The sequence below is a fragment of the Ictalurus furcatus genome, chromosome 3 (genome assembly GCF_023375685.1).
Source record: "Ictalurus furcatus strain D&B chromosome 3, Billie_1.0, whole genome shotgun sequence".
Classification (NCBI taxonomy): Eukaryota; Metazoa; Chordata; class Actinopteri; order Siluriformes; family Ictaluridae; genus Ictalurus; species Ictalurus furcatus.
The window spans coordinates 7,743,266-7,768,868 of record NC_071257.1 but is presented as its reverse complement, the minus strand read 5'-3'; the positions used below and the strand labels follow the sequence as shown (position 1 = coordinate 7,768,868).

The 25,603-nt window shown below is 41.1% G+C and overlaps 1 protein-coding gene across 6 annotated transcripts in view; it reads left to right on the top strand.

The window, feature by feature from the left end:
• Window positions 1-25,603, top strand: part of LOC128605308 (arginyl-tRNA--protein transferase 1) — a 101,508-nt gene that overhangs the window by 66,746 nt on the left and 9,159 nt on the right. For all 6 annotated transcript variants that reach the window (XM_053620593.1, XM_053620588.1, XM_053620589.1 and 3 more), the window contains one exon: window positions 20,413-20,533. In XM_053620593.1, the coding sequence (XP_053476568.1) occupies window positions 20,413-20,533 (121 nt within the window). The remainder of the gene's footprint in view (window positions 1-20,412; window positions 20,534-25,603) is intronic.

Below are 25,603 nucleotides of genomic sequence, written 5' to 3'. Positions count from 1 at the left end.
GACTGAGGTAAGAAGGCACTACAAAAGCCAAGTCTAGTGTTCCTACATGTCTGCACACACCTTCAGTACAGCCTCAGTTTCCTGTCCTCTCCTTCTTTTTGTTAGTGACTGTTATTATCAAACACAAACGTTGTGTTGCCTGGGCAACGTTCCTTATTAACGTCAGGAGCAATACAGCAGCAAACTGGATTTGGGCTTGGGAAAGAGGGCTTGAGACGATTTTATGATGTTGAAATTGTCATGTGGTTTAAGCCGCAGTGGCATGTGCTGGTTCTCCAGGTTCTAAAAAAAATGGTAGATCCATTTTTCAGTCATCTTGAATTGTTTAGTTTTTCAACAACCAATCATAGCTTCTTTTCAGATTTAGCGTGACCGAAAACAACAAAGCATCCACATGCTTACATTTTAGCCGGTCAAGCTTGCTGTAGACAGGCAATGGAAAATGTTCACACCAGCAAGTGACAAAGTGACCAGAGATCATTCATTTTCTATACATGTGAACTATGGAGCCAGGAAAGCAGCAAGCGTCAGAACCAGACTACCAGACTTCCTTGGCGCAGTCTTATGGTGCCTGTCATCCAATGTTTCTTCAGTTCCCTTCTCACAACCTACAACATTCCTTACCTGCGGTTGGTTCCCATTTACTGTGGGAACCAACTGGCAGCAAGCAGGAAATAGCAGAGATCATTGGTGTCTCTAGCTAGTATGAAGCCTTGCATGTAACATGGGAATCAACCAATATTTACACAGATTAGTGCATTATTTAATTTGTGTTCAACTAGTTCTATTTTACATTCTGGCTGCTACCGTTTCACATCGGATCTAGAAAAAAAAAAACCCAATGCTGGACAATGCAGGTCCATAAACGACGACAATAGCTGTCACTACACACCCAGAAGAGACAAACTACAAGTGTTACAACTGACTTGTTGCTTGCTAGTGTGAATGTATGGTCAGTCAACAAACTTTTATCTTGTATTGCTAACACTATTGGTTTTGGTGTAGATGCGGTCATTGGTCAATGGTCATTCTCTAGACATGTTTTTAGTAAGACTAGAGGACACGGGGTTATGCGTGACCAGGTATTATTAGTATGTAGTGAGAGCCACTGAGTTGACCCTGGGATGGCCAGTCTGTACTGAGAACATGAGACCGAGGATCATGTTGGGCCTGGGATAAAGAAGGATGTCGGAGATGAAAGCCAAGTAATAACACAGGTGGAGGGCGAGTTGGGGATCGTTTGACAGGGGCAGGGGAAATCTGAACAGCTGATTCATTTACAGTGGTAGGAGATGGCAAGCAATGAGAAGAATGTAAATAAAAGTGATGAGTTGGCCTAGAGCAGAGGGAGCACAAATGTCAGAGAGAGAACAGATGGGACTGGAGAAATCATTAGCAGTTGAAGAAGGGGTCAGGATATAGACTGCTACTGTAGTTCATAGTGTCACTCGAAAAGATGTCTCTCGCTCGCTCTTCATCATGTATTCCCCTTCACCAGCAAATCCTCTCTCATGTCCGTGGATGTTGCGCCGTAGAAATCCGAGATGCCTTCAGATTGTTAATGCATACTTTTACGTGCAGTCAAACTCTGCTGATCTGTTTCCGTATTACTTTATTCATTTTCTCCACACGTTATGTGTGTATCATTCTTAACTTTTTCACTCCATCCAGTAATCCTGCATGGTGGCAGGTGGGAAACCCTTGGGCATGTTCAGTCTACTTCTGGTGGAGTTTTTCTCCTGTGTTGTATGGATATGAGAAAATGACCAAGAGAGTGAGTGTGAGAACCATGAAATAGTTTTATTAGTCCTATTTCAAGCTGTATCTGCGTTCCTATGAGATTTTCCTGCATACAGGTCCAGTCTACATGGCTGTGTGGCTGGAATCTTTAGGGGAAGCCTGCTGGCAGATCAGTTTCCAATACCCCAGGCCCCTCTCTGTTAATCTCACCAACTGCAGACCTCAAATCTAAGACGACTGCCACTCGCCTCTCTGTTGCCTCTCCACCTATTGTGCTGGGGTGACAAGGTCGCCCGTTTCACACCTCCACACACCCACTTGCGGCTTTTCCAGCAGACTTGAATTGCTCATTAATGCATCCGTAGGGTAATTGTGGTTTTCTCAAGATGCCTAACCCATTGAAATTCCTCTTGGGGCCTTGGTTTCAGAGGCATCATCTTGGGCACTGCGCCCTTCAGAAAAGCCCAGCGCCTGCTGTCCCTTCATCAAAGCCACCATGACTCTCACAATTGAGCCCTGCTGGAAGACTCTCAGTGGGCCCAAGTACCTCAGTTGAGAGTTGCTTGCCTCTTTTTTAAGCAGGGGAACACTCCGTGCTCCTTCACTTGTGTCGTAGATGCCTGCTGAGTACTGGATCCTGTTTCTCATGTTTTGATAATTTCATAGTGCATAGCAAGAATTAGGAACCAAAACTTATGTATTGGTTCTGTAGACCAGCACTTTGGATTTAAGACCAAGCAATGCTAAGATACATAATGTCAGTTTTGGTAATCCATACAGGAACCACAACTCTCTGTTAAATAATTGTAATTTTTTAGTGGATCATGAGTAGTTGGACAGTTTGCTTCTAAATTGTTTATAAAGATCTCGAGCTATACTTTAAATCACAGGTTCCCAGCCCTGGTCTTGGAGTACCCCCTGTCCTTCATGTTTTAGTGTTTTCCCTGTTCCTAACACACCTGAATCAGCTAATCAGCTAATTAACAGGCCTTCTTGAGTTGAAGTGGCTCTGCTAGAGTTGGGAAAACACTAAACTGTGTAGGACCTGGGGTTCTCCAGACCCAGGTTTGTAAACCTGTGCTTTGAAATGATTACAAACGCACTCTAGAACATGGATAGAAGTGTACCAGGCTACTAGCTTATTTGTGTAAATAGCTCAAATGGCAGATATTAACTAATGAAAAGTTGGGTAAAATTAAACAAACAGTATTTTCAGTTTTTAGTAGTTGAAGTAAAGGCTTGGTCTTGAAAATTATTTTAATTTTTTGATGTCTATCTTAATGATGTTAAGATCTTAATGATGACATCAATGATGTTGATGTCTCGCTTTCATTTGGACTCAATCTTGACTTGGGCTTGACTCGATCTCTGCTAGTCTTGGACTTGTCTTGGACCTGACAATGATGGTCTTGACTACAAGGCGCACTTGGCAACAAATATATAATTCTTTTTGATTTTTGCAGAACAAAAAAAAAAAAAGGTTGGATATAGTTCCAGTCTCAAACTGTCCACGGAGACTTCTGAGTCATAATATATAATCGTCATCATCCAGGAAATCTTAAATAGTAGTGTTTGGTCAGTTAGTTTATGGCACCTTTGTTGTAATGGAAAACATGTATTTTAAAAGATAATGTACATAGCAGTTAAAAATAAATCGGAAAACAGTGTTACTTTGCAAACCAAAAGACCCAAACCCATTGCCAAAGGCTTCAACAACTGTCCCCTCAGGGGACATAAAAGCTCTGTCTGGGCACTCTCCATGAGGGGTATGTGGAGTGCCAGCTCTGTCCATTACTCTAAGTCCAGTCTGGCCAGTGTGCTGTCCAGTTTAAGATGTGATTTCCTGGCTCTGTCTCTGCCTGAGGGGGACTAATGGCCTCTTGGCCCCCGGTCGCCTGTAGCCTGTTTCCAGCTTGCTGAATAGCTCTAATGGAGTGGAATGAACCATTCTCTGAGCTTCTGACTGGAGTATGTTTCAGAATACCACAGAGGGCTTCCCATTTTCCCGCCCTCAGCCAGGTGTTTCCCAGTGCTTCCTGTTCATTCAGAGTCCCAGCCAAAGGAAACAGTTGTATTGGAACTGTGTTAAGGGTGGTGTTTAGTGTCTGGCAGTGTTCTGGAGGTGCACTCTTTTACCCTGGAGGCCTTTTCCGTGCTTTTGCCATCTTCTTACAGTTGCACGGTGGTTTGATGTCTGTAGTTGTGCCAGAGCTGATATGGCAGCGTATAAACTTTAAATGGTAAATGGTCTGCACTTATATAGCATGTTTTAACCTTTACACTGTTTCTCATTCACCCATTTATACACACACTCGCACACCAATGGCAGCAGAGCTACCATGCAAAGCGCTACCCTGCCATCAGGAGCAACTTTGAGCGGTTTGAGTGTCTTTCCCAAGGCATGTGGAGACATGTGGGCCGCCAACCCAACAATTAGTGGACAACCCGCTCTACCACCTGAGCCCCTTAAACTTTAAGGGTTTGTGTCAGTGATCCAGCTAGGATTAGAACATGAAGAGCTGGACTCTGCAAACTATAGATAGACTGCACTACACTAACAGTGATACAAGTCATTATAATGAACTGTGATGAAGGTTTAGTTTGGATAAATAGGTCCACTGGTACAGAGTAGTAAATGCAGAGCCCTCTACTGTAGCACAAAGCTATTGCATTTGAATTCTTCAAGGTTATTTTAGTCAGCACTGTATTCCCTCTATTTTTTCCATCTGCCTTCCTGTAAAACTGTTTGTTTAAAATTCTGAAAGTTTTTGAAATGTTTAATTGCATGTTTACTAATTTTACACCATAATGTATGGCTAGAAAACAAAACTAAGTTCCCATGAGGGTTAATGACAGGGTTGCCATGTTTGTATTATTCATGCCATATAGAGTAGTTTAAAAATACTCTGTGGCTGCCAAATATCTTGTTTTATAGCAAATAATTAGAATTAAATCTAATCTAAAATTTCTTTTGTAAGGTACTGTATATTGAAAATATTGAACAGGAACGGCATTGATAATGTCCGTACATCGGAACGTACGCGCACCACCACGACCTTGTTTCCCACGCAAAGGCTCAGGTCTTTTCTGAGATGTAAATGGATGGGAAATTTTCTCAAAATTTGTCAATCCCGGGTTAATTATATTAACCTACTAAAACGGCTCTAAATGAGCAGCTAGTCGTTATAGGCTTACTCTAAAAATTCACTAGATAGTTGCCTACAGCAGAAGTCAAGTGTGATAGCCTCTCGACCTGAATTTTGAATGAGGCTTTGTCATTATGAATGCCGTCCTGCGTCGCCAAAATCTATGGCCACAAACTACTGCTGCACACACCTACACACACTACCTTGTAAGTGCAGGGAGAGTGTATGAATAACACTAATGGTCTTAGTTTTATCACTAAACCGTAGTCATTATTCATAGCTAATTGTATTCAGATGGTTTTGTCATTACTACGCGCTCCACGTTTGTCAGAGTCTGACAGTCAGTTATAAACTGTTTCTATTTCTCTACGGTTCTATTTAGCTGTAATCGTAAGAACAGAGAACTCCAAATTTATTATCTTTGTCAGGCTTTTCTCTCCCTTTCTCTCTGTAGCCTTGCACCGGGCCCCTCAGCTTTTAACCATATTTTCACATAGCTACATTTGACTCCATTTATTGCTGTTATTTTTTTTTTAAACATCATTCTTATTCCAGAATGTGTGATTGGATTTTTGCTGAACTGTATGTTAAAAGGTATACACTTATTTTTATATGTCTAATTGCTTTCATGATCAGTGCACTGAAGAAGATTGGTTAAACAAAACATTTTCGTCAATTAAAACATATCTCACTGCAGTTGTTGTTATTTAGATTTGAGTTTAGGCTTTACTCAATCAATAACAGATGAATTGTTCATGGTTTACATACCTACTATGGGTGTAACACAATGACTCTATCTGTATCTGCATCGGTTTAGAGCTTCAAATGTTCAGATTTGTACTCAGAATTAAGCCCAAAGTATGCGTGGTTTAAACCTGAAGGGTTTTTTTTCTTCTGTTGTTGTTTTGATGTTTTTATTGTTTTAAACCTACCACTATTCCTACAAAAACACTAGGGAGAAAACCCAGGCATGAAATGCCAGCACTGTCAGCATCTCTGTATTCTCCGCATTTAATTCTGTTCACCACATCACTCAAGTTCATAATTGGCCTCAACTTGAGATGTGTCCACGAGTTGCTTTAGTTGCTTCTCTTTCCCAAACTATAAAGTAAGTAATCATCTAGTAAATCTAGAACTAGTAATCTACTATACTAGTAATTCAGTTCAATTCAATTCAGTTTGATTTGTATAGCGCTTTTAACAATGGTCATTGTCTCAAAGCAGCTTTACAGAAACATATAAACACAGGATACATATTTTAAGTGTATGAAATTATCCCTATTGTGCAAGCTGGTGGCTAGGAAAAACTCCCTAACATGATATGAGGAAGAAACCTTGATGATGAAGAAACCTGTAATGAATGTGATCTTTATTTGATATCTGACTCGAAAAGTAAAATCCTCCCATTCATCTAGTATTTTTTAGTTTATTAAATGTCTGGGGGATTGCAGTGCCTATACACACCTTTTAATTTCACCCCCCCCCCCCCCCCAAAAAAAAATAGTGCCCTTCCTGTGGTTCATACCTGTAGTAGTATCTGTTTAGAGCACATTAGCTTTTCAATGCAAATAAAGTTTCCATATTCAGTTACATTCCTAATACCTACAAATCATAGGTAATTCGCTAAATAAAGTTTACTGTTGAATAATCACCCTGTACCACATAAACAAGTTATTTAAGCTTTGACTTCTGCACTCTGTTGTTTAACCCCCCGCCTCCCCATTCCCCACAACCCCCAAGTACACATGCACAAGTCTGTCCTATGGGTGTAAATAAAGCAGTTCTTATTCTTGTTGTTATTGTTTCTTTGAGAGAATGCGGTGTATTTAGAGCAGGAAGCCATTAAAGTTTCCACTGAGAAGGAGAAAGGAGCAGGGGAGAAAGGCAGAGGGAGGAAGAGACGGACAGAAAGCATTAAAAGACACACCATGGTTTCGGTGGCCAAACGAGGAGAAAAAGAGAAATATTTGTAGTCCCGTCACTAAGCAGGTTTTTGGGCCAGTCCTCATCCTTTTCCTAGAACAAGCCAGTATTTTTCTGAAACGAGTCCTGAAACGATAGAAAACATTGAACCACTTGTTTATTTCATGCTTATTTTAATACAGTTTATAGTATTTGTTCTTGTGTGTATTCAATTAGTTGGATTTCCTTTTTTTTTTTCTTCCCTCTAAAACACATTTGTCAGATAGAACCTTTGTCTAGACCTACATGTGGAACCCTGTTTTCCCTCCAGAATGTCTACCAAACATTGTAGGAAAGTTCCTGTCCTGTTTTATCTCACTGCTCTGTCTGTTTGTCTCCCTCTCTCTGTACACTTGTGTAAATCTTGAGGAATGTCAAGGCAGGTGGGAACAAGTGCATCTGAAAAGACACGTCTCTCTCTCTCTCTCTGTCAAACTCTCTCTCTCTGTCTTGTACAATAACACATTTACTTCTATGAACAGATGTGTGGCAACTGATCACGTTTGATGAATGAAACATTTGAAGTAGGGATGCAACAATCAATTAGTTGGACGATTATTTATTTATTTTCGAATAATCGAATGGGGGGTGGGGGCAAACTTTCAGTGCCATTGTTTAGTTTATTTAAAATAAAATCCACAAACTGAGTGTTACAAATATAAACTTCAGGCTAAAACTTTACCAATTATATAAGACTGAAAAGAACCCAATACACACACACACACACACCAGAATATATATTATTTATTTAGGACTGTAGTTTAATTCAGTGCTTTTTGTGTATCCATAAAAATACTACATATATATATATATATATATATATATATATATATATATATATATATATATATATATATATATATATATAATGTATAAAATAAGCTAAGTATATAACTAAGTATAAACAGTAAAGAAAGTCATTGTCGGTGACTCTGGATATCTGCTAAAGCTAGTGGCATCACGTTACGTGCGTATGACGTCATGCGCCGTCGACCAGGAAGCGGCTTATACTTCCGGGTAGTAAAAACCACTATTATCATTCTAAAATTCATACACTAGACCGTAGAGTACACAGTGCATGGTGTAAGTGTATAGTATGTTATTTGGGACACAACTTTAGTATTTACTCTCCGAAGCGTGTTTTCGGAACAGAAGTAATGTAGTGAGTAAACGCACCCCGTGCCGCACGCAGACCAAGTAATCGATAATGAGATTCGTTGACAACAATTTTCATAATTGATTATTAGCGATTTTATCGATTAGTTGTTGCAGCTCTAATTTGAAGTAATGATGAAACATTTGGGGTTTTTTTCCCTTTAATTTGTCACCCTTATGTGTATACACTGGATGATGTCTGGACACTGGCCAATGACTGCGCTGTTTAACACAATTAGCACTTTTGGACTATGTAGTATACAGTTATAGAAGAGAAACGATTTATAATCGCACTATTTGTTGTCACAAGATGAGGATGGGTTCCCTTTTGAGTCTGGTTCCTCTCAAGATTTCTTCGTCTTGTCGGTTCAGGGAGTTTTCCCTTGCCTCCATCACAGATTAATATAAAACAACAGCAAAAAAATTATATCTGGGATTCATATGTTTCTGTAAAGCTGCTTTGTCCATTGTTAAAAGCGCTATACAAATCAAATTGCACCTCCCAAAAAACATCTAAGTAGGTGGATTGGCTACTCTAAATTCATGTGTGTTCTTGACATAGTCTCCAAATCCATCAGTGCAGTCACGCCAAATGAATGAATGAATAATATCTGAAGCCTTGGGGTTGGAGCTTTCATTAGGCCATAATAAGCACTGGTAGCCAGCATCTCTGTTCCGTGAGTCAAAAATATATAATAGAAGACATCTGATGGTGGACCAGGTAGTGTTACGTGAAGGAGGCTGCCTGAGTACATTTGGATAAACTTCCTAAAGCACCTGAACCGTTAAAGCCATTTGGAACATGTAGATCTAAGGGATCTAATGTCAGGCTGCGAAGGCCTTTAAACTCCTCAGCGTGACGTGTGAAGAGCACCGTACCGAGCCAAGCGCTCTCGCTAGCCGCTCTCTCTATTCTTCTCCTCCTCCGCCGTCCCATAAACCGCATGTGACCAGCAGAGCACACTAGATGAAAGCGATAGGAAGCGAGCGAGAGGCAGCGATTCAGCGGAATGAAAGAGAGAAGCTCGGACAGAAAAGATAAACAATTACCACACGTTTTGTTAGGCAGGCGCTTGCCTCTATTTCCCCCCCCCCCCCTTTTTTTTTCCTTTTTTTTCCTTTTTTTTTGTCCTCCAGTGCCGCTGTAGCTTTGAAGTGGAGTCATTTTCACCATGTAATCTGTTCCATTTGTGCTTCTTTCATTAATGCTTCACAGTACTCACTGGATGGCTGTTACCTGCTCCAGTGGACTTCACACTTCAGGGTGCGTTATGGTTTGATCATGGATGATGGCTGTGCACGTTAGGGCAGAGAACCAGCTATGTCATATAGGATGATTCGTCAGTTCACTCTCCTGTACTTTTCCATACCTGTCAGTTTGAGGGTTTTTCTTTCTGGTTTCTGCTAGTATATGACCCTTGTTTTGTTTTTTTTAAGCAAGACTATTCTTGTACATTAATTTTTTAGTATGTTTAATTTTTGTTATATTTGACACTTCTTGTAAGATTGGTTGTTTTTCAAGTACAATGGAAAGCCAACAGTACTCCATGGTACCCCACCCTTTTTTTTAAACACTCCCTCTGTAAAATGTACAATTTAGCATTTCCTGGCTCTCTTATTTTCACTAGTCCCTTACCACTGGCCTCCAGTCTTACAAAAACCAGTTCTATATGTTTTGAAAAGGCTCACCCATTTGGTGATCTCTTCCATTGTTTTCCTTCCTTTTCTTTTTCTTACAGTATTCTTTGCTGTTTGGAAAGCATTGGATGTCTGGAAATCTTCAAGCTTCCTTTGTAGACCTCTTCGGCGATGTAATGCATACAGACGACCAAATTAAAGAAAAGAACAGTGGCTCGGTTATCGGAGGTTGTTTTGTTGGCATGGTTTTAGGTCTACTCGTCTCCTTAGACAGAAGGAGAAACAATGTAACTCACACTCCATGACTTTAATAGTCACCAGATTATTAACTCTACCCCATCTATTACCGTTGTGAGATTTTGGACCTACATTTTTGAAAGCACTCTACACCACCATCATCAACACACCAACTGAGGGAATGTCAAGGTGCATTGAAGATGTTCTGGTGGTTTATGGCAATCCAACACCGTACAAAGTCACTTTATGTTGGTTTTTCCTTTCATTTGTCACCCATCTGTATCAATATATTGTAATTTAGATGAGAATGGGTGCTGCTTCAGTCTGGTTCTTCTGCAGGATATGTCAAGTCGTCTTTTTCAGATTGATCATCTGGCTGGCTCATCAGGAATATAGAACTTTTTATTATTTTTTTTATTGGCAACATGTCTGTTGCTAAACACACTATACAAATAATAATAATAAAAATAATGTAATTTAATTCAGTTGAAACTATATAACTACAGGGGGTCCAAAAAGTCTCCATACATATGGGAAATTAACACATTTTAGCATGTCTTTCGAAATGTTTCATAATTAGTTTATATTATATTATATATGTTTTTTTTTTTTTTTTTTTTCTCAGATAGCCTTGAAGATTGCTTTTGTCAAAAGAACAACGTATTGAAATCATTCTGGGAAGCCAGACACGTATTGGCTGCTTTTCGTAATATTTCGCTCGGAGTTGTCCGTTAAAAAAAATTAAAATAAATAAAAAATAAAAGATTTTTTTGTAAATATAAATTTCAGTTTTCTAATGAAAGAAATTAATATGTTGGCACAATTCTATTTTTTGTCTACAACACCGATTTCAAACATTTAATCATGAGAAACGTTTCAGTCGAGTGTCTCCAAACTTTTGACCGGTAGCGTATATATAATTAATGTAATGTTTTAGTCTGAAGTTTATATTTGTAACACAAATAAAAGGGTATAGAAAGTTTGCACATTAGCACTCAGTTTTGCTACCAATGTTCAGCCTGACGGTGCACCATATGACGAGGCATTTGTCGTCACTGTGCAGTTCCCAGAACAGGACAGGATTTCATTCCCGTGCAGTCGATGCATCTCAACTTTACTGAATATCTTTGGGATAAAGTGGAAAGTGTGTGTTCCAACAAGACGCACAAATTACAGCAATGTCACACCACCATCATTACTGCACAGTGTACTGTACCAGGATCCTGCAGAACCCAGGTCGAGGTGAATTCATGATGTTCTTCTGACGGCTGAAAGATGCGCAGTGCTGGGAAAGGAGTACCTAATAAAGTGGCAAATCACTCAGTATAATACTTTTTCCCAAGCTTGTGATTATTCATACTTTCCACTAGCATCAATGACCCATTCACATAGCTCTCTAATAATCTCCCATTTTACGAAGCATGTTCTTTTATAGGTTGTCAGAGTGTGACATGGTAATGGTTTATGTGTTTTGATTGGGGCCCAGTCGTCAAGCATTTGCTCCAGTTCTCCCCTGAGGAGCGCTGACAGGGCCGTGGACCCGAAGGGTCAGAGTTCAGAGGTCAAACCTTACAACTGAGTGTACCTTTTGAATGAGAGGAGTGCGTTGGTGGTGTGTTGTGGTGCAGGAGGTGTGAAGGTCACAAGGTTGGAAGGCGAGAGTTTAGATCCAATGTCAGGGTGACCGAAGCCAGAGAGATCCAGCAGAAAAGAGGTCCCGGCATGTTTGCATTGCGTTAACTCGCTCGGCATTTATTTTCAGAGCCTTGCAGTTTGGGGGAGTCTGAAAGCATCAATCTGCCGAAATGGCACCATATGCAGTAACAAAGAATGACTGTTTTAGCGCGACCAAATGAATTCCAGGACTCCCAAGCCATCATTTTTCAAAATCATTGTGTATGTTTAGGAAAGTTGGTTCCTCTATTTGGCCCTCTATTTTCTTTTGCATTCCCACACCGAGGACTTCATGGTAGGTCCCGTTTTTCAACTGTGTTTCAACTCGATGCACAGAGTGCGATTATTTTCTGTAATAGCACCATTTTTGGACACGCATCAGATATGTATCTCGGGCGAAAACCAGAATAGAGCAACAGTCTGGAGCAGGGTCGAGCCACTGTAAGCAGAGTCAGACGTAAGACCCTGGCAGTAAAGACGCCCTTTCTGAGCTCAAGCTGCCCACCAATAAACGGTCAGAGTGATAGAGAGATAAAAACAGGCCTGGGGATCCTGTGCCTGTAAAACGCTGCTCTGCCGAAACACAATCCTGTAAAAATATTTTCCCATCATTAAGCTGTCATCCGTAGAGCCCCTGACACGTAGCTGGACCCGTGTGTGTGTGTGTGTGTGTGTGTGTGTGTGGAGGAGAGGAGCACAGGGCTGCCAAGATGCTGTGTTTATTTGAAGTTTGTCCCTCTGTAATATGTTGTCTGGTGTGAGAAGTCTTGGCTGGTCTCACGTGTTTGCAAAGTGGCGGTTAGTTAGTGCAAATGTCTCGATTTCAGACACGACTGAAGACACATCCGGGACATTGTGTGTCAGGGGAAGGAAAGAGGGTGTATTTTTACAAAGCGGGCAGCAATACAAAGTGTTTACACTTGTCTTTCATAGACCGATTCTCCTCTGTCCATTAATGACAGCCTGTCCAATCACTGTGCACGTGTGCTTATGTGTGTCACTCAGCAGCACACACACCCTAATGTTAGCCTTGCAGGGAGGTCTGAGCATGTGTGTGTATGTGAGAGAGAGAGAGAGCATGGCAGTGCTAGTGAAAGTGGAGATTTAAAATAAAAAAAAAAAACCTGGTCACTGTCTAGCTGTGATTCAGCCCACTTCTGATTGACACATTGCTGTGTAGTAGTTAAACCTGATCCTCACTCAGCCTTTTCCTTTCCACATCATGCCAGACTGCGGTATTTAGTCCAGTCCTAACAAAGGACTTTAACCCCACAGACAAGAAGAACAAACACTGTTGCTATGTTAGCAACAGTGTTTGTGCCTTTTGTCAGTGTGTTAACGCAGGGGTGAGAGCACTCATGGGCAAGTGAGCACATGTGCGTGTGCTTTTGTGCAGTGGTATTTTTTCTTTTCTTTCCACAGTTCTTATATATTGCTCTGAAAGTGTTTGCCTTGTTTTACGGGAGGGATAGGCCTAGCTATTGTTCCGGACTGTATAGAGTAGGGGACGATTTGGTAAATGTTTTGACTGGTTGCTATTCTACGCTGTGACCTCAGTGTGCACACGCTTCACCTGAATGACCTCTACCTGAGTAGTTATTAAGTGTGGATTGACCTTTGTTTTTTGTTTTAGCGTTTTGATGGATGGCTGGTTGGGTAGGTGGGGCTCTCTCTCTTGTCATTAACACACCTAGTACCTGCTCTCTTCTCACTCACTCATGTGCGCTGACTTTCCACTAGACATGGATATGATTGAAAGGTAAAATAGGGATAGTGGAGGAAATAGAGCCCAGATGTGCACGAAATCGTAGGGAGCAGCGGAAAAGCTAGCACCCTCCACTAGTGGTATGCGGACACCGACGGTCCGAGGGCTAAGAGGCGTTAGGGGGTTCGGTTCACCCTATGGTCTGTCTGATTGAAATGAATCACTTGTGTCCACACTGACTAGTTACATTCCATTGCATTTATATTATAAGCCAAAATCACAACCCATATTAGTTTGAAGGCTTACTTTAGTGTGCAAACACTCCTAAAAATTAAGGTAGACTTTTTGAGGTTTGCTGACTAATTGTGCATTGATCAAAGCTTCCACTGAACATGCAGTAGGTCAGGGGTAGCGTTTGGATGCAGACCCGACAATGCATTTTACTGGAAATGCAAAGTACATGGAAAACGCTGTAGCAGTGACCGTCAATATGTTGGAGTTATGGGGGGAGGGGGTGAATCTGGCTGAATGCGCCTTGTGGTGTCACATCACACGTCTTGGCCCAAACCTGCAGAAAATCTGCAGTGGTTTTTTAAATGTATTTAAAAATAAAAAAAACACATCCGGTTGGCCTCGTGCCTATATTATCACAACCTCCCTTATCTAACACGACCTAGTTGAGCATGTTGATTTATGGACGGCAGAAGTCTTCGTCGTCGTCTTTTTTATTTATTTAGAATTTTTTTTATTATTATTATTATTGGCTGTTTTGTCTTGGCGAAAATCTGCTGTAATTTTGAAACAATTTTGCGATCTCCTCCGAATATTCCGGAGTTTGCTTGATTTTTGAGCTCATTTTTGCGAGTGGCAAAAAAAATTGCGAAATCCTGAAGGGACTGAATAACCACTTTGAATTTATAGCAGTAACTAATCACCAGCGGTTAAGCATTAAAAGATACCCATACAGTAGTGGCCTTTCAGTCATGTTTGTTGCTTATCCGAATCTTTGCAAGCACTGACGTTTGTGTAAGTGTACCTTCACAAATTTTAGTTGAGTGCACTAGATTATAAAAGGGAGTGCATTATATTGCAACAGTTTCAGCAAAATCTACTTATTAAATGTGCAATAGGAGCCATACGTCAGATTTAGTTTTGCAATCTCTTTTTAAAAAAAATAAAAAATTTCAGTTTGTGTCAGGAATTTCTGATCACAGATAAGTTCTTTTTCAGGGCTCCCATGTGCACACAGCTCTGAGGCTTTAAGTTGGAGAGGTGAGAGGTTTTGTCTTTCACAAGAATTCCTGGCCAGCAGTGAGCTCCAGGATTTATGTTGCTGATGAATTGCTTTTCAAATAAATTTCAGGTATGGGACTTTGGGCTGGAGGGGGAGGTTGCTGTCAGAGCAAGTGAGAGAAATTAGGTGACACTTATGCGTTCGAGTGTGTGTTTTTTTTTTTTTGTTTTTTTTTTTAAAAGCTTTAGCTCACGTGAGCAGTATTTTAATTTGTGTTGTTTTTTTTTTTTTTAATGCACTTATAATGTATATCTTGCATTTTGTTTCCACAAGTAAGTGTTCAAAAATAAAAGTCGTAAAACCTGGTCTCTACAACATATCTTTCCAATAAATCAAACAAACATTCACATGGACCGTGACCCGTATCAGATTTTGAAATAGTTGTCCCTTCAAAACATAGTGGTAGCATCACGGATCCCAACTGATAGAGAGTTCATACATGCACCACTTCCCTCCGGCTCCATCCACACCGAATTCCTTCCCCGTCTTTATCTCTGCCTGATCTATCCCACCTCTTTTCTTCTCAGCTATCTATCCATTTCTTCTCATTCTGTGTTTGTGCTACCCCCAACCGTATGCCCATTTCATCACACTGCTTTGTTTGGGGTTCCCCCCCCGATCCTTGGCTTTGTTGTGCGTCGAGAAGCAAGCCATATGACAAGTACTATAGAAATGGATTGAAATTTGGGCTTTTCCTAGTCGTTCTCATGCTCTGCTGTGGCGAGGTTAATGAGCCTTGAAGACGAAGGTCCGTCTGTCATCGTTACCTTCATTGCTGTGTCATCCAGGGATGTAGCGAGGTTCGGAAAGACGGATGACGCTCCGTGGGTCGAACTATATTATTTAAGAAACGCATGGGAAATGGCAATAGGACAGTTTATATTGTTTCTCCAGCATGCTCATTGATCGGACTGCAAGAGCGATGAGCTCTTCTTCAGCAAATGACAGAACTGAATATTTGTGGGAGATAAGCTCGTCACCAGGGTGTTTGCCTTTGCGTCATCTTTCTTTATACAAAGATCTCGTTGGCCTCGTGCCTGTATTATCACATCCTCCCTTATCTAACACAACCTAGTTGAGCGTGTTGATTTATGGATGGCAGCAGTCTTCGTCTCCCCACGCCAACCCCTCACCCCGCCTCCGAAAAAGAAGAGTTGCAGAACCAAAAACGGTTATTTATTTATTTATTTATTTATTTTTAGATCTGCCGGGTAAGAACCCTCCAGAAATTATTCGAAAGGATTAGACGTTGAGTAGAAGACGACGAATACGAGCAGAGAAATGCCTGTGGTTGTGATCGTAGTGCTGAGCTCAGCATCCAGATGTATGGCCAGTAGAGCCACATACGAAGAAATGGAGCAGACATGGAAATAATGAACAGCCAGATTCCAGCGTTTTTGTCTCTCAGTTGAATCTTTTGCACGAATGTCAGCGCTTCCTTGGTGCCTTTTCTGTTGCGTCTCTAGTTAATATCCAACCTTCTCTTTAGCTCACCATCACCTTGTCTTTCATCTCATGCAGCTGTGCCTTTTCCTAAAAGATCTGACTTTTGATTCTGTGTTTATGGAAAGTGAGTTTCCTGTCATAGATGTGTGTGCGGGGGCGGGGGGTGACCTCCGTCACCAGACCTGTTGGAACAGGCAGTCACTCCTCTCACATCATGGCTGTGATGGCAGGAAGTGTGTCTGCAGGCTAGTCATACGCACTAGCCCTTCCTCTCTAACCTTCTCTTAAGCCGGGTTTATACTTCTGCAGCCGCGTATTTGTGAACACATTAGTGCAGTGGTTCTGCAAGGGGGGTGCAAATTGTTTTCAAGAAAAAAACACAGACATTGCATCATTTGTGTACTCGGTGTATTTTATTGCTTTTCAAATACAACGTGCATAAATGAAAAACCCTGCGTTCCCTCTCCCTCTGTATTTTCTTTTTTGCTGGGGAGAGGTGGAGCTTAGTCTGCCTTTTATCTAGCGGTCAGTGCAGACCAGTGTTGCCAACGTAGTGACTTTTTAAACACCTTAAGCGACTTTTTTTTGCAAAAAAAAAGTGCCTAGCGACATATCTAGTGACTTTTTGTACAAACCTTAGCGACTTTCCAAACATCACCAGTACTGTCTTGCAAGCGCGGGGTCTTGCTTTCCCGCTGCACTCGCACCTCTCTGCGTCTGCTCTGTTCAATGAGGGGCTGAGAGCCAGAGTTTTAACAGTGTAATGGATAACGAAACGCGCTCTTCATCCCAATTTACATAATTCGTAAGCAGATGTTTTTAGGACACAAGACGAATGGAATGCAACACGTTTTACATGTAAAATAGTCCAAGTTATTACAGCCTAGTTCTCTTGTTCAAAGTAGTTATAGTGTCCAGAAACCTTTTTGATCATTCATGTTCCATACCTGTCCGTTATATAGTTTTATAAAGTTATGAAAAATCATTTTTTTTAAAAGTACAAAAACACAAAAGCAAAAAAATCTATCTATCTAAAACAGATTATAGATTAGGATATATATAGATAGATTTCATATAAGATAGATACCTGGTCTCCTCCAATATTGCGGGGGGGCGTTCCACATGATAGGGGAGGCTTGGGGGGGCTTTAGTTACAAAAGGTTGAGAACCTCTGCATTAGTGTATCTATCAGCACTCTCCTGCCTCAACAAATCAGTGTTCTCCTGAATGCCGGTTGACGCACAGCACCATATATATGCACGGCACGCTGTAACGCAACCGTCCGTCCAGGATTCTGCGTGTTTTGTGATCGCAGAAATTAACGAGAAACCAAACAGTATTCGGATGAGCTTACAAAGGTGGTTTTATTTATTTATTTACCACAGATTTTCGGCAGATTCGGGTCAAGACGCACCATGCGAAGTCGTCAAAATGCACGTTCAGCCAAAGCCCTCTCCGATTTACGCGTGTCGAACACGAGTACAGCTTAAAGGTCTCCTTTACCAACAAAAACCGTGCAAAATAATTTCTTGCAGTTTCTCCAATTCAAGCACGAAAAAAAAAGCCGCAGCGAAATCGAGCATTTTGGGCTGCAACAGTCACAAACAAAAACTCCACGAAGTCCTGTACGGACTGATAAACCAACCTTCATTCATCTTCCTATAGAGACTTTTGAAGAAAATACGACACATAAGACTATCCTATTGGGTAAAATAATTCATTTATTTTCTTGGTGTTTATTGATGTTACCTCTGAAGCAAGTGTGATCTTCAGAGAACTAAAATAAACAAACAGAGCTTTTCCATTGGCTTTTCCATTAGTGTATATATAAGGACTGGGTGATATGATCATATAATCCTCTTTTCTGAAAAAATCGTGGATATCGTGATATATTTTTGTTAAATATTTTAATGTTTTTTTTTTTTTTTTACAAACTGACTGTAAGCGGCTGATGTTAAATGTTTGAAATAGATTTTTAAAGATTTTTTTTGTGTTACATTTTTCTTTCTTTTTTTTATTATGTGAGTATAAAAAAGAAAGTGAATTAATATTTGAAGACATTAAATAAAGTTAAATAAACAGATTTTTCTTATGGACTTGCATGTCATGTTTCATAGAAATGTCCTCGAGAATTGTGATTTATTTTTATTCTATTGCCCATCACTAGTGCATATCCAGCAGGTAGAGGTTAAAGCAGCACTCGGAGCATAACTATGGATGCAGAGACTATCATTAGTAACCCATGCCTCAGAAATATTACAGGAGGTCTTTTAAATAAAAATAAATTCAAAAAAAGCAAAAAAAAAAAAAAGCATTAAATGCATTGCATAAAAATATATAATGTAATATTTCTTAAAGATGCTTGAATTGAATTGATGAAATGAATTGATTTGCTTTTAGTGTATTGAATTAAGTCATTATTTAGTCACTAAAAAATTGCCTTTCTCTCTGGCATTAATACTTCTGTTAAAGCTTAACATACCAAATCCTGATATACCAATCTTGGGAGGTCTTGGGAGGGCCACAGTTTGTTCCCAATGCTTCACTTTTTACAGAAAGCTACACTGTTGTACTGTGCATACCACTGTTGACTGTAGATTTCTATATTAGTGATGGCATTTCTGATGGCTGTAAGCATAACGTCTGATAACACAGAGCCAATAAACCTTTGTTCGCTGCTGCCGTCACACACAAGCTGGAAAACCAGTCTTATTTGGTCCTGAGCTAGAACCGGCGACCCTTAGTCGTTGATGTGACGTTCTTATGAATAAGTCTTTTCACTCCATAGACCCTGTCTAGTGTCTCAGTGCTGACAGAGTGACTGTGAGAAAATGGGGTGTGAATACCTCACCTTCACCACTCGGTGTTTAGAATAAGGGGCCCAAGCACCCGATTCTCATAACCTCCTGCTTGTGGAAACGTGGCCCGTAGCTTCTGCTGTGGGGTAATGACGGAGAAATCCTGTTTGCGGAACCTCCGGGAGCCATAACGTGCCCATGAAATCAAGTGTTTTCGTTAAGAGCTTTTCTTTGAGTCTCTTGGTTTAGTGAATACAAATAAGTCTGTTTATATTTATCGTATTTAAAAAAAAAAAAAAAAAAGTTTTATAGTTAGCTTCATTTTATAGGTAACACATACTGTACTCTGATATCCAATCAGATGCTCTCTTGAAAGCATTCGATTTAAACGAACAGCGTTTATCGCTCTACAGTGGCATCGTAATTCATGTAAACAAGTGAGAATTTGGATATGTACTGAGATTTGTGTGTGTGTGCGCGCGCTTGAATAATAGAATTGCTGGTTGTGTAGAATTAGCCAGTTGAATTGCACAGAAAAATAGAAAGGTTTTCATGTTCTGTGTCTGTGGCGGAAAACAAATAGCGTGCACGCCTAGATTGGATACCTTATTGACGGACGGCTTTTCCGAAATTCCCATCAATTTGGCAGGAAATTTCCGTTGAACGCAACCCCTAGTTTGAGTGAGTGAGTTGTACCATTTTTATTTCACTGCCTTTTGTTAAATTATATCCTTTTTTTTCTCTTGGGAAGCCCAATGCACTAACACTAACACTGAAGGGAGTGGTACCAATCCATATAGTGCTGGTTGGAAACCTCAGAACACAGCAGTCGGAAATCTGGAAACTGGAATGTGAAAAAAAACAGTGTGCCATTAAAACTCTGCATTATTTATCATGGCTTGCTAAGCCGCTGTTTTTTTTTTTTGTGGATTTTTTTTTTTTTTGGAAAAATAGATGTGGTGTATCTCCGATGTTATTGGCTTGCCGTCTCTGACTTCTTGTTTCAAAAGGAATCAATTCACGCCATTTCATTAGCGCCTCGACCAGACGCGCTGCTAAACCCACCAAGGCCTACGCAGTGCCATGAGTGGGGTGCATGTCCGTGCGTGCAGGGGGTTGATGTGTGCGTGTGTGTGTGTGTGTGTGTGTGTGTGTGTGTGTGTGTGTGTGTGTGTGTGTGTGTGTGTGTACGCGCTTGAAGAAAGGCAGAAGTGTTGAAGGCGTCTGCTTGTTTACATTGTAGGCGAGTTAATTTGACTTTCGGTCATTGCATTCAGGCCTCTGATAATAAGGGCTCTCAAGGCCAGGAATCCATTTGCACTTTCTACTCTACACAAAACAAAATGAGAAGGTGCAAGCCAATATATCACACGTTGAAGACGTTTAAGAATTTATGGCTGTACTGAGATTTAGTGTGCTTTCATGGCAGAATCAAACATGTAGGCAACAAGAGAAAAGTGCTGGGCGAAATAGCTTTGTTATTATGTATTATGTACGCACATTATGACCCTTGAACTGGGTTTGCCTCACCAGGCACTGACGAACGAGTAGTGGAAACTTTTGCTCGCACTACTGTAATTCTTTATCACGTAACTAGTTCCTTCTTGTTTTTCTCAGGGTCAGTACCAGCCTTCAGACCTTCTGTGCCCAGAGACGTACATATGGGTGCCCATAGAGAAATGCGTCCCCCGCCTTGACGCCTCAGTGTACGCCCGCCTCAACGAAGACACCCGAGCAGGTAACTCTCTCTGAAAATCACGGCTCTATTTGACCAGTCTTAGTGTGCGTTATAAGCACGAGCACTGCGTCAGCACAGATGCAGGTATCTACATGCACGCAACCATTCAAAAGGATCTTAAGATTGCTTTTGTTTTGGGATCTCTTTGCTGAAAACTGTTATTATATGGGAGGTCAGCTTTTTGCCGTAGCTTGTTAGCTCATTAGTCCTCCCCCCATTCCTTCCGCCTATGAGACCTCACGTTGGAAGAGTTTACCATGCTGTTTGTATTAGCCATAAGTTGGCCTTATTCTTTTTTTTAAAGCTACCTCTTATCTTAAGAGAAAAGAAGCACTAGAGTCACTTAATTAAGTACCAGTATTCATGCAGTTATCCAATCAGCTAATCATGTGGCAGCAGTGCAGTACATTAAATCATGCATGTGCAGGTCAAGAGCTTCAGTGAATGTTCACATAAAGCATAAGAATGAGGAAATTTAATCATGGCATGGCCAAGTTTCTCCTGTGCACACTGCAGCGTCAGATTCCTGTTCTTGGCTGACAGGAGAGGAACCCGACGTGGTCTTCTGCTGTTGTAGCTCATCCACCTCAAAGTTTAATGTGTTTTTCATGTTGAGATGCTTCTCTGCTCACAATGTTTGTAAAGAGTGGTTATTTGACTGACCAAAGCCTTTCTGGCCGCTCAGACCAGTCTGGCCATTCTCCTCTGACCGCTTACGCCAGGGGTTTCCAATCTTATCCGGAAAGGGCCGGTGTGGGTGCAGATTTTCATTCCAACCAAGCATAAGCCACCACACCTGAGTCTATTGAAAGCCAAGATTAACTGCTTAAAGAGGTGGAATCAGGTGTGGCTCCTGCTTGGTTGGAATGAAACCCTGCACCCACACCGGCCCTTTTGCGGATAAGATTGGACACCCCTGGCTTATGTAAATGTTTGTTTGTTTTCCCCCCACACCATTTGGTTTAAACTCTAGAGACTGTTGTGTGTGGAAATCCCAGGAGATCAGCAGTTTCTGAAATAATCGAGCCAGCCCATCTGGTACCAACAACTGTACCATAATAAAGTGTAGAATGAGTTCTACGTGCCCTTATATGACTATGGCACTTGTTCACTTTACCAGGCTGAAGTGATACAAATCTGATTTTCGGACATAATGTGAAACAGATCTTTCCAAAACAGCTGAGCTACTTTCATATGCAGTCCTAGATTGGATGCACATCTAATATGTGGCCATGTGACATGAATGATGACGGTTGGAATGGACTTCATGTGGCTTTTTCCCCCCATGAGCGTATTATTGTCGCCGTCATCGTCCCACGTCAACTGTGTGGCAAATACAAAAATGGAGGAAAGATGAAGCAACAAATGTATTCGGAAGAAAGATGAAGAAATTGACAATTTACTTGATCGAGAAATTTGCTGCAGAAACCGAGTAGTGTTGAAGCAACCGCTCAAGAAATGGCGACACACGGGCAAAAGCGAATGAAATGAAATGTTCTCCCATATAAATACCCCCGTGAATCCCTCCACACCGCCGTCCTACCATTGCTGGCTCCTGTCCTGTATACCCACACATCACTCAATGCAACAGTGCCAGCAAAAGCTAGCCATCTGGACTGTAACAGCTGACAAGCTGTTTGCTGACCATCAGAGCAAATTGTGACACAGGCTTGGGCCAGGTATTCATTTGTTGCTTCTACTATGATGGATTGTCTCACAAACAAGTCTTTATATGTTGTTCGTGATGCATTTCAAGGGACAGATGTGGGCCATGAATGTAACCCACATCATTCCTCACATCTTTGCTTTGGATCTCGGTTTGTAAGCCTTCATCTATATTTACAGATGGATGCTCTGTTAGCAGAGTAAAATGTTAATAGGACTTGTTTATGTTAAAACAATATGAATGGGAGTCAGTCTCTGACAGGACCCAGGACCCAGTGCAGAGCAGTTCACCCGGGTCATGGATGTGGTCATTCCTGGACACTGAGCAGATAATGGCCATGATGATGGTAATAAGAACAGAAATAATATCATTGCCGACTAGCAGACGCCGGAGAGGGGGTGAGGGGGTGGGGGGGTGGGGAGCGAGAGCGAGAGAGAGAGAGCCTGACAGCCTGTGGAGCAATTACTCTTTCTTTTTGTTGAGTCTTTTGCTACACTGATTCATTTTCTTCTCAGCCGTTTGCGTTAGTCGAGCTTCTCATTCTCACATATTTCTATCCGTTTGTGTTCGCTGCTTGGAAAAAATACATCAAATACTTGGAAACTTTTGAAAATAGTTGGTCTGGAAAACTTTCAGGCGTAACCGTTTGCACAATGCACACTGCTTAGCTCAGAGGTGGATATATTTCAATATTTTTCTTTTCTTACTAGTACAAATAATGTGGAATATTACTGTATGTAGAGATGATTTTTAAAAAGAATTAAGTAAAATAAAGTTTAAGCCATTGTCTCAGGACAAGTATATTACATAGGTGGGAAAAAAAAACCCCACTTTGGAAACCTGCATTCCGGTCCAGATTGTGTTTGTGTTTGGATAGGCCTCTTGTCAGTCATTTAATAGTCCCGCCCCTTCACATGTTTGTAAATCATTATGAGAAGTTGCGTGTTTATAGAGTCGTAACTTGGCTTTCCAGCAGTCGAATGTCATAGTGAGCTAGAAAGGGACTTCGTGACAGTCTAGTTACCACTCTAACTCCGGTTGAACCACCATACAGTAAGTTTACTGGGCAGAGCTTTGCGTACATGGGTGAAAATGGGGGTGGGCTCAGTGAGTAAAGAAAATCATTCAAATCTTATTCAACTCCAACCATGAAAGCGTTAAAGACTTATTTTCCACACATTCAACCTAATGCACCTTTACTTTAAGAACACTTTATACACTTGCTTCTAAATCCTGATAATTAGCTGCTTTAGCTGCATTGTCAGTAAGACGATTAAACAACCAGAGAACTTTTTTTTTTCTTTTTTTTTTTCAGGTTGAATTTCCACTTAAATCAGAGGCTCCAGCCAACGTTAGAGGCTTGTTTCAGATGTTAAGTAGCAGTCTCAACACAAAGCGCTTTGTTTTCCCTTTCTTAAGAGTGGTTACAAGAAACATGGTGAGCGACTAGCATTCGGCAAACACAGTGAGGTCATAGTTGGAGCCATTCTGCCCTCCTGGCAGGTCATGTCAGGACAGAAGCAGATCTGCCACTGGGAATTCTGAGACACCAGCAGGAACAGGGGAAAAAAAAAAAAACGATCCTGACGATTCATCTCTGTACTTATCTTGGCATGTATTTTGTGTGTGTGTGTGTGTGTGTGTGTGTGTGTGTGTGTCTTTGTTTCATTTGTAGGGCTAGGGTTGATTGGCACCAAATTTCTGAGGCTGTCTCTCTTAGATTGGCTGATATCCTTAAAGAGCAGCGATTTTGATCTCACCTGAAACATTGGGTGGAGAAAAACAGGGTTATGTGTAGATTAAGCTCAGCGTTCTGTGCTTAAGTGTATTGTTTGATGAGGACGGGTTTGTGCAAATGCTATATGAGAAACTGGTCAAATTCAAGTTAGTTCTGGAAAATTATGGCATGTCATGCCTTTCTGCTTTACGCCAATGTGTAAACTAGTACATGGATCTATCCATATTGAATATTGTAAAAGTGTGTGGGTGTACATTTATGAAATCACTACAGTCCTGATGGAACAATCCTTACTATTGAAAACGAACTTCATAGACATCGGTGTGTTACTGCAGTGCATGGGTCCCAGCTCAGCAGTGTGGAACGCTCAGACAAAGTCTGTCATTGCTTGCAGTGTTTGTGAATCTTTCTTGCGTTACCTCCAGTCCAGCTCGGCCTGTTGTTTTTGGCCCAGAGGACGCCAGCTATTTCAGACTTTTACTTTAGCCGCAGAACTGGTCTCGCTCTCAAGGAGTCCCTTGTATAGTTTAATGTATTTCCCTGCCATCCATTCTCTTAGAGTTGTTAGAGGAGGAGGAGGAGGACCTTTGCCAGTTGGAGACCAGTGAGCATAATTATTCAAGGCACTGAAATTGTTCTAACCACCTTTCTGCTGTCAAACCCCGAGCCAGAGGAATTGCCCGTTTACGATTTGATCGAAAGCACCATTCCAGTATGAAAACGCCAAATGAATGCAGCAAAGTGTCAGAGTGCCGTTTGTGTCGGCGTGACAGTTACTGCCAGTGTTCATGTTAACACTGACATGTCCGAATGCTGGCTATGGAGTCATACAGGCCTAGCACATAACATCAGCCTTTTTCTAGTTAACAAACTGCAATGTAGTGGCACACTCCCAAATACGACCACAGCAACCTCTTCTTATCTACATGAAGTATACGAGTGAGGCCAGTACATCATACTGTGTCAGAAATAGCAGCCACTGCTGTATGTCTGTGGTCAGAGCAAGGTTGGTTTTTGCGTGCATGCATGCGTGTGTGTGTGTGTGTGTGTGTGTGTGTGTGTGTGTGTGTGTGTGTGTGTGTGTGTGTGTGTGTGTGTGTTTGGCTGTGTTTATTGAAAGCTTATGTGGAGATTGTCAAGTCAGGCAACCTTGTCCTATTGAGCAACAGAGGAGGCGCCGTGAAAAAAAAATAAAATCCTGACCAACAGAGCTCAGTGGTTTCAATAAATTCCTGACAATTTTTTTCTTTCCTGTGTTAACTCTTTCATGCCTGGTGCCCATGCTAGGTAACACTTACAGTACACATCAAGATATAAGAGAAGAAGAACTCACGTCTTACTGCCAACAGTTTTAAGAATTGAAGTTTCAGAGCTTTTTGTAGCTCTGCCTTAGTGTTATGGACACCGATATTATACTATATTTGGAGAAATAAAATGTTTTGGAGATATTTTTGTCTTTTTTATTTTATTTTATAGTTATTCCCGTTATATTTGTGCACATCTTCATGATCGTCTAATTATACGCTGTCTTGAACCATATGTCCCGCCCCCGGAGGCATGTCTTGGTCTGTAGCAGCAAGTGTGTTTTTGGCTGTGCGTGTACACAGTGTACACACTGTTCCCTGTTTTTTTCCCCCCTAACAATAATAATGGCTTGGTTGAGAAA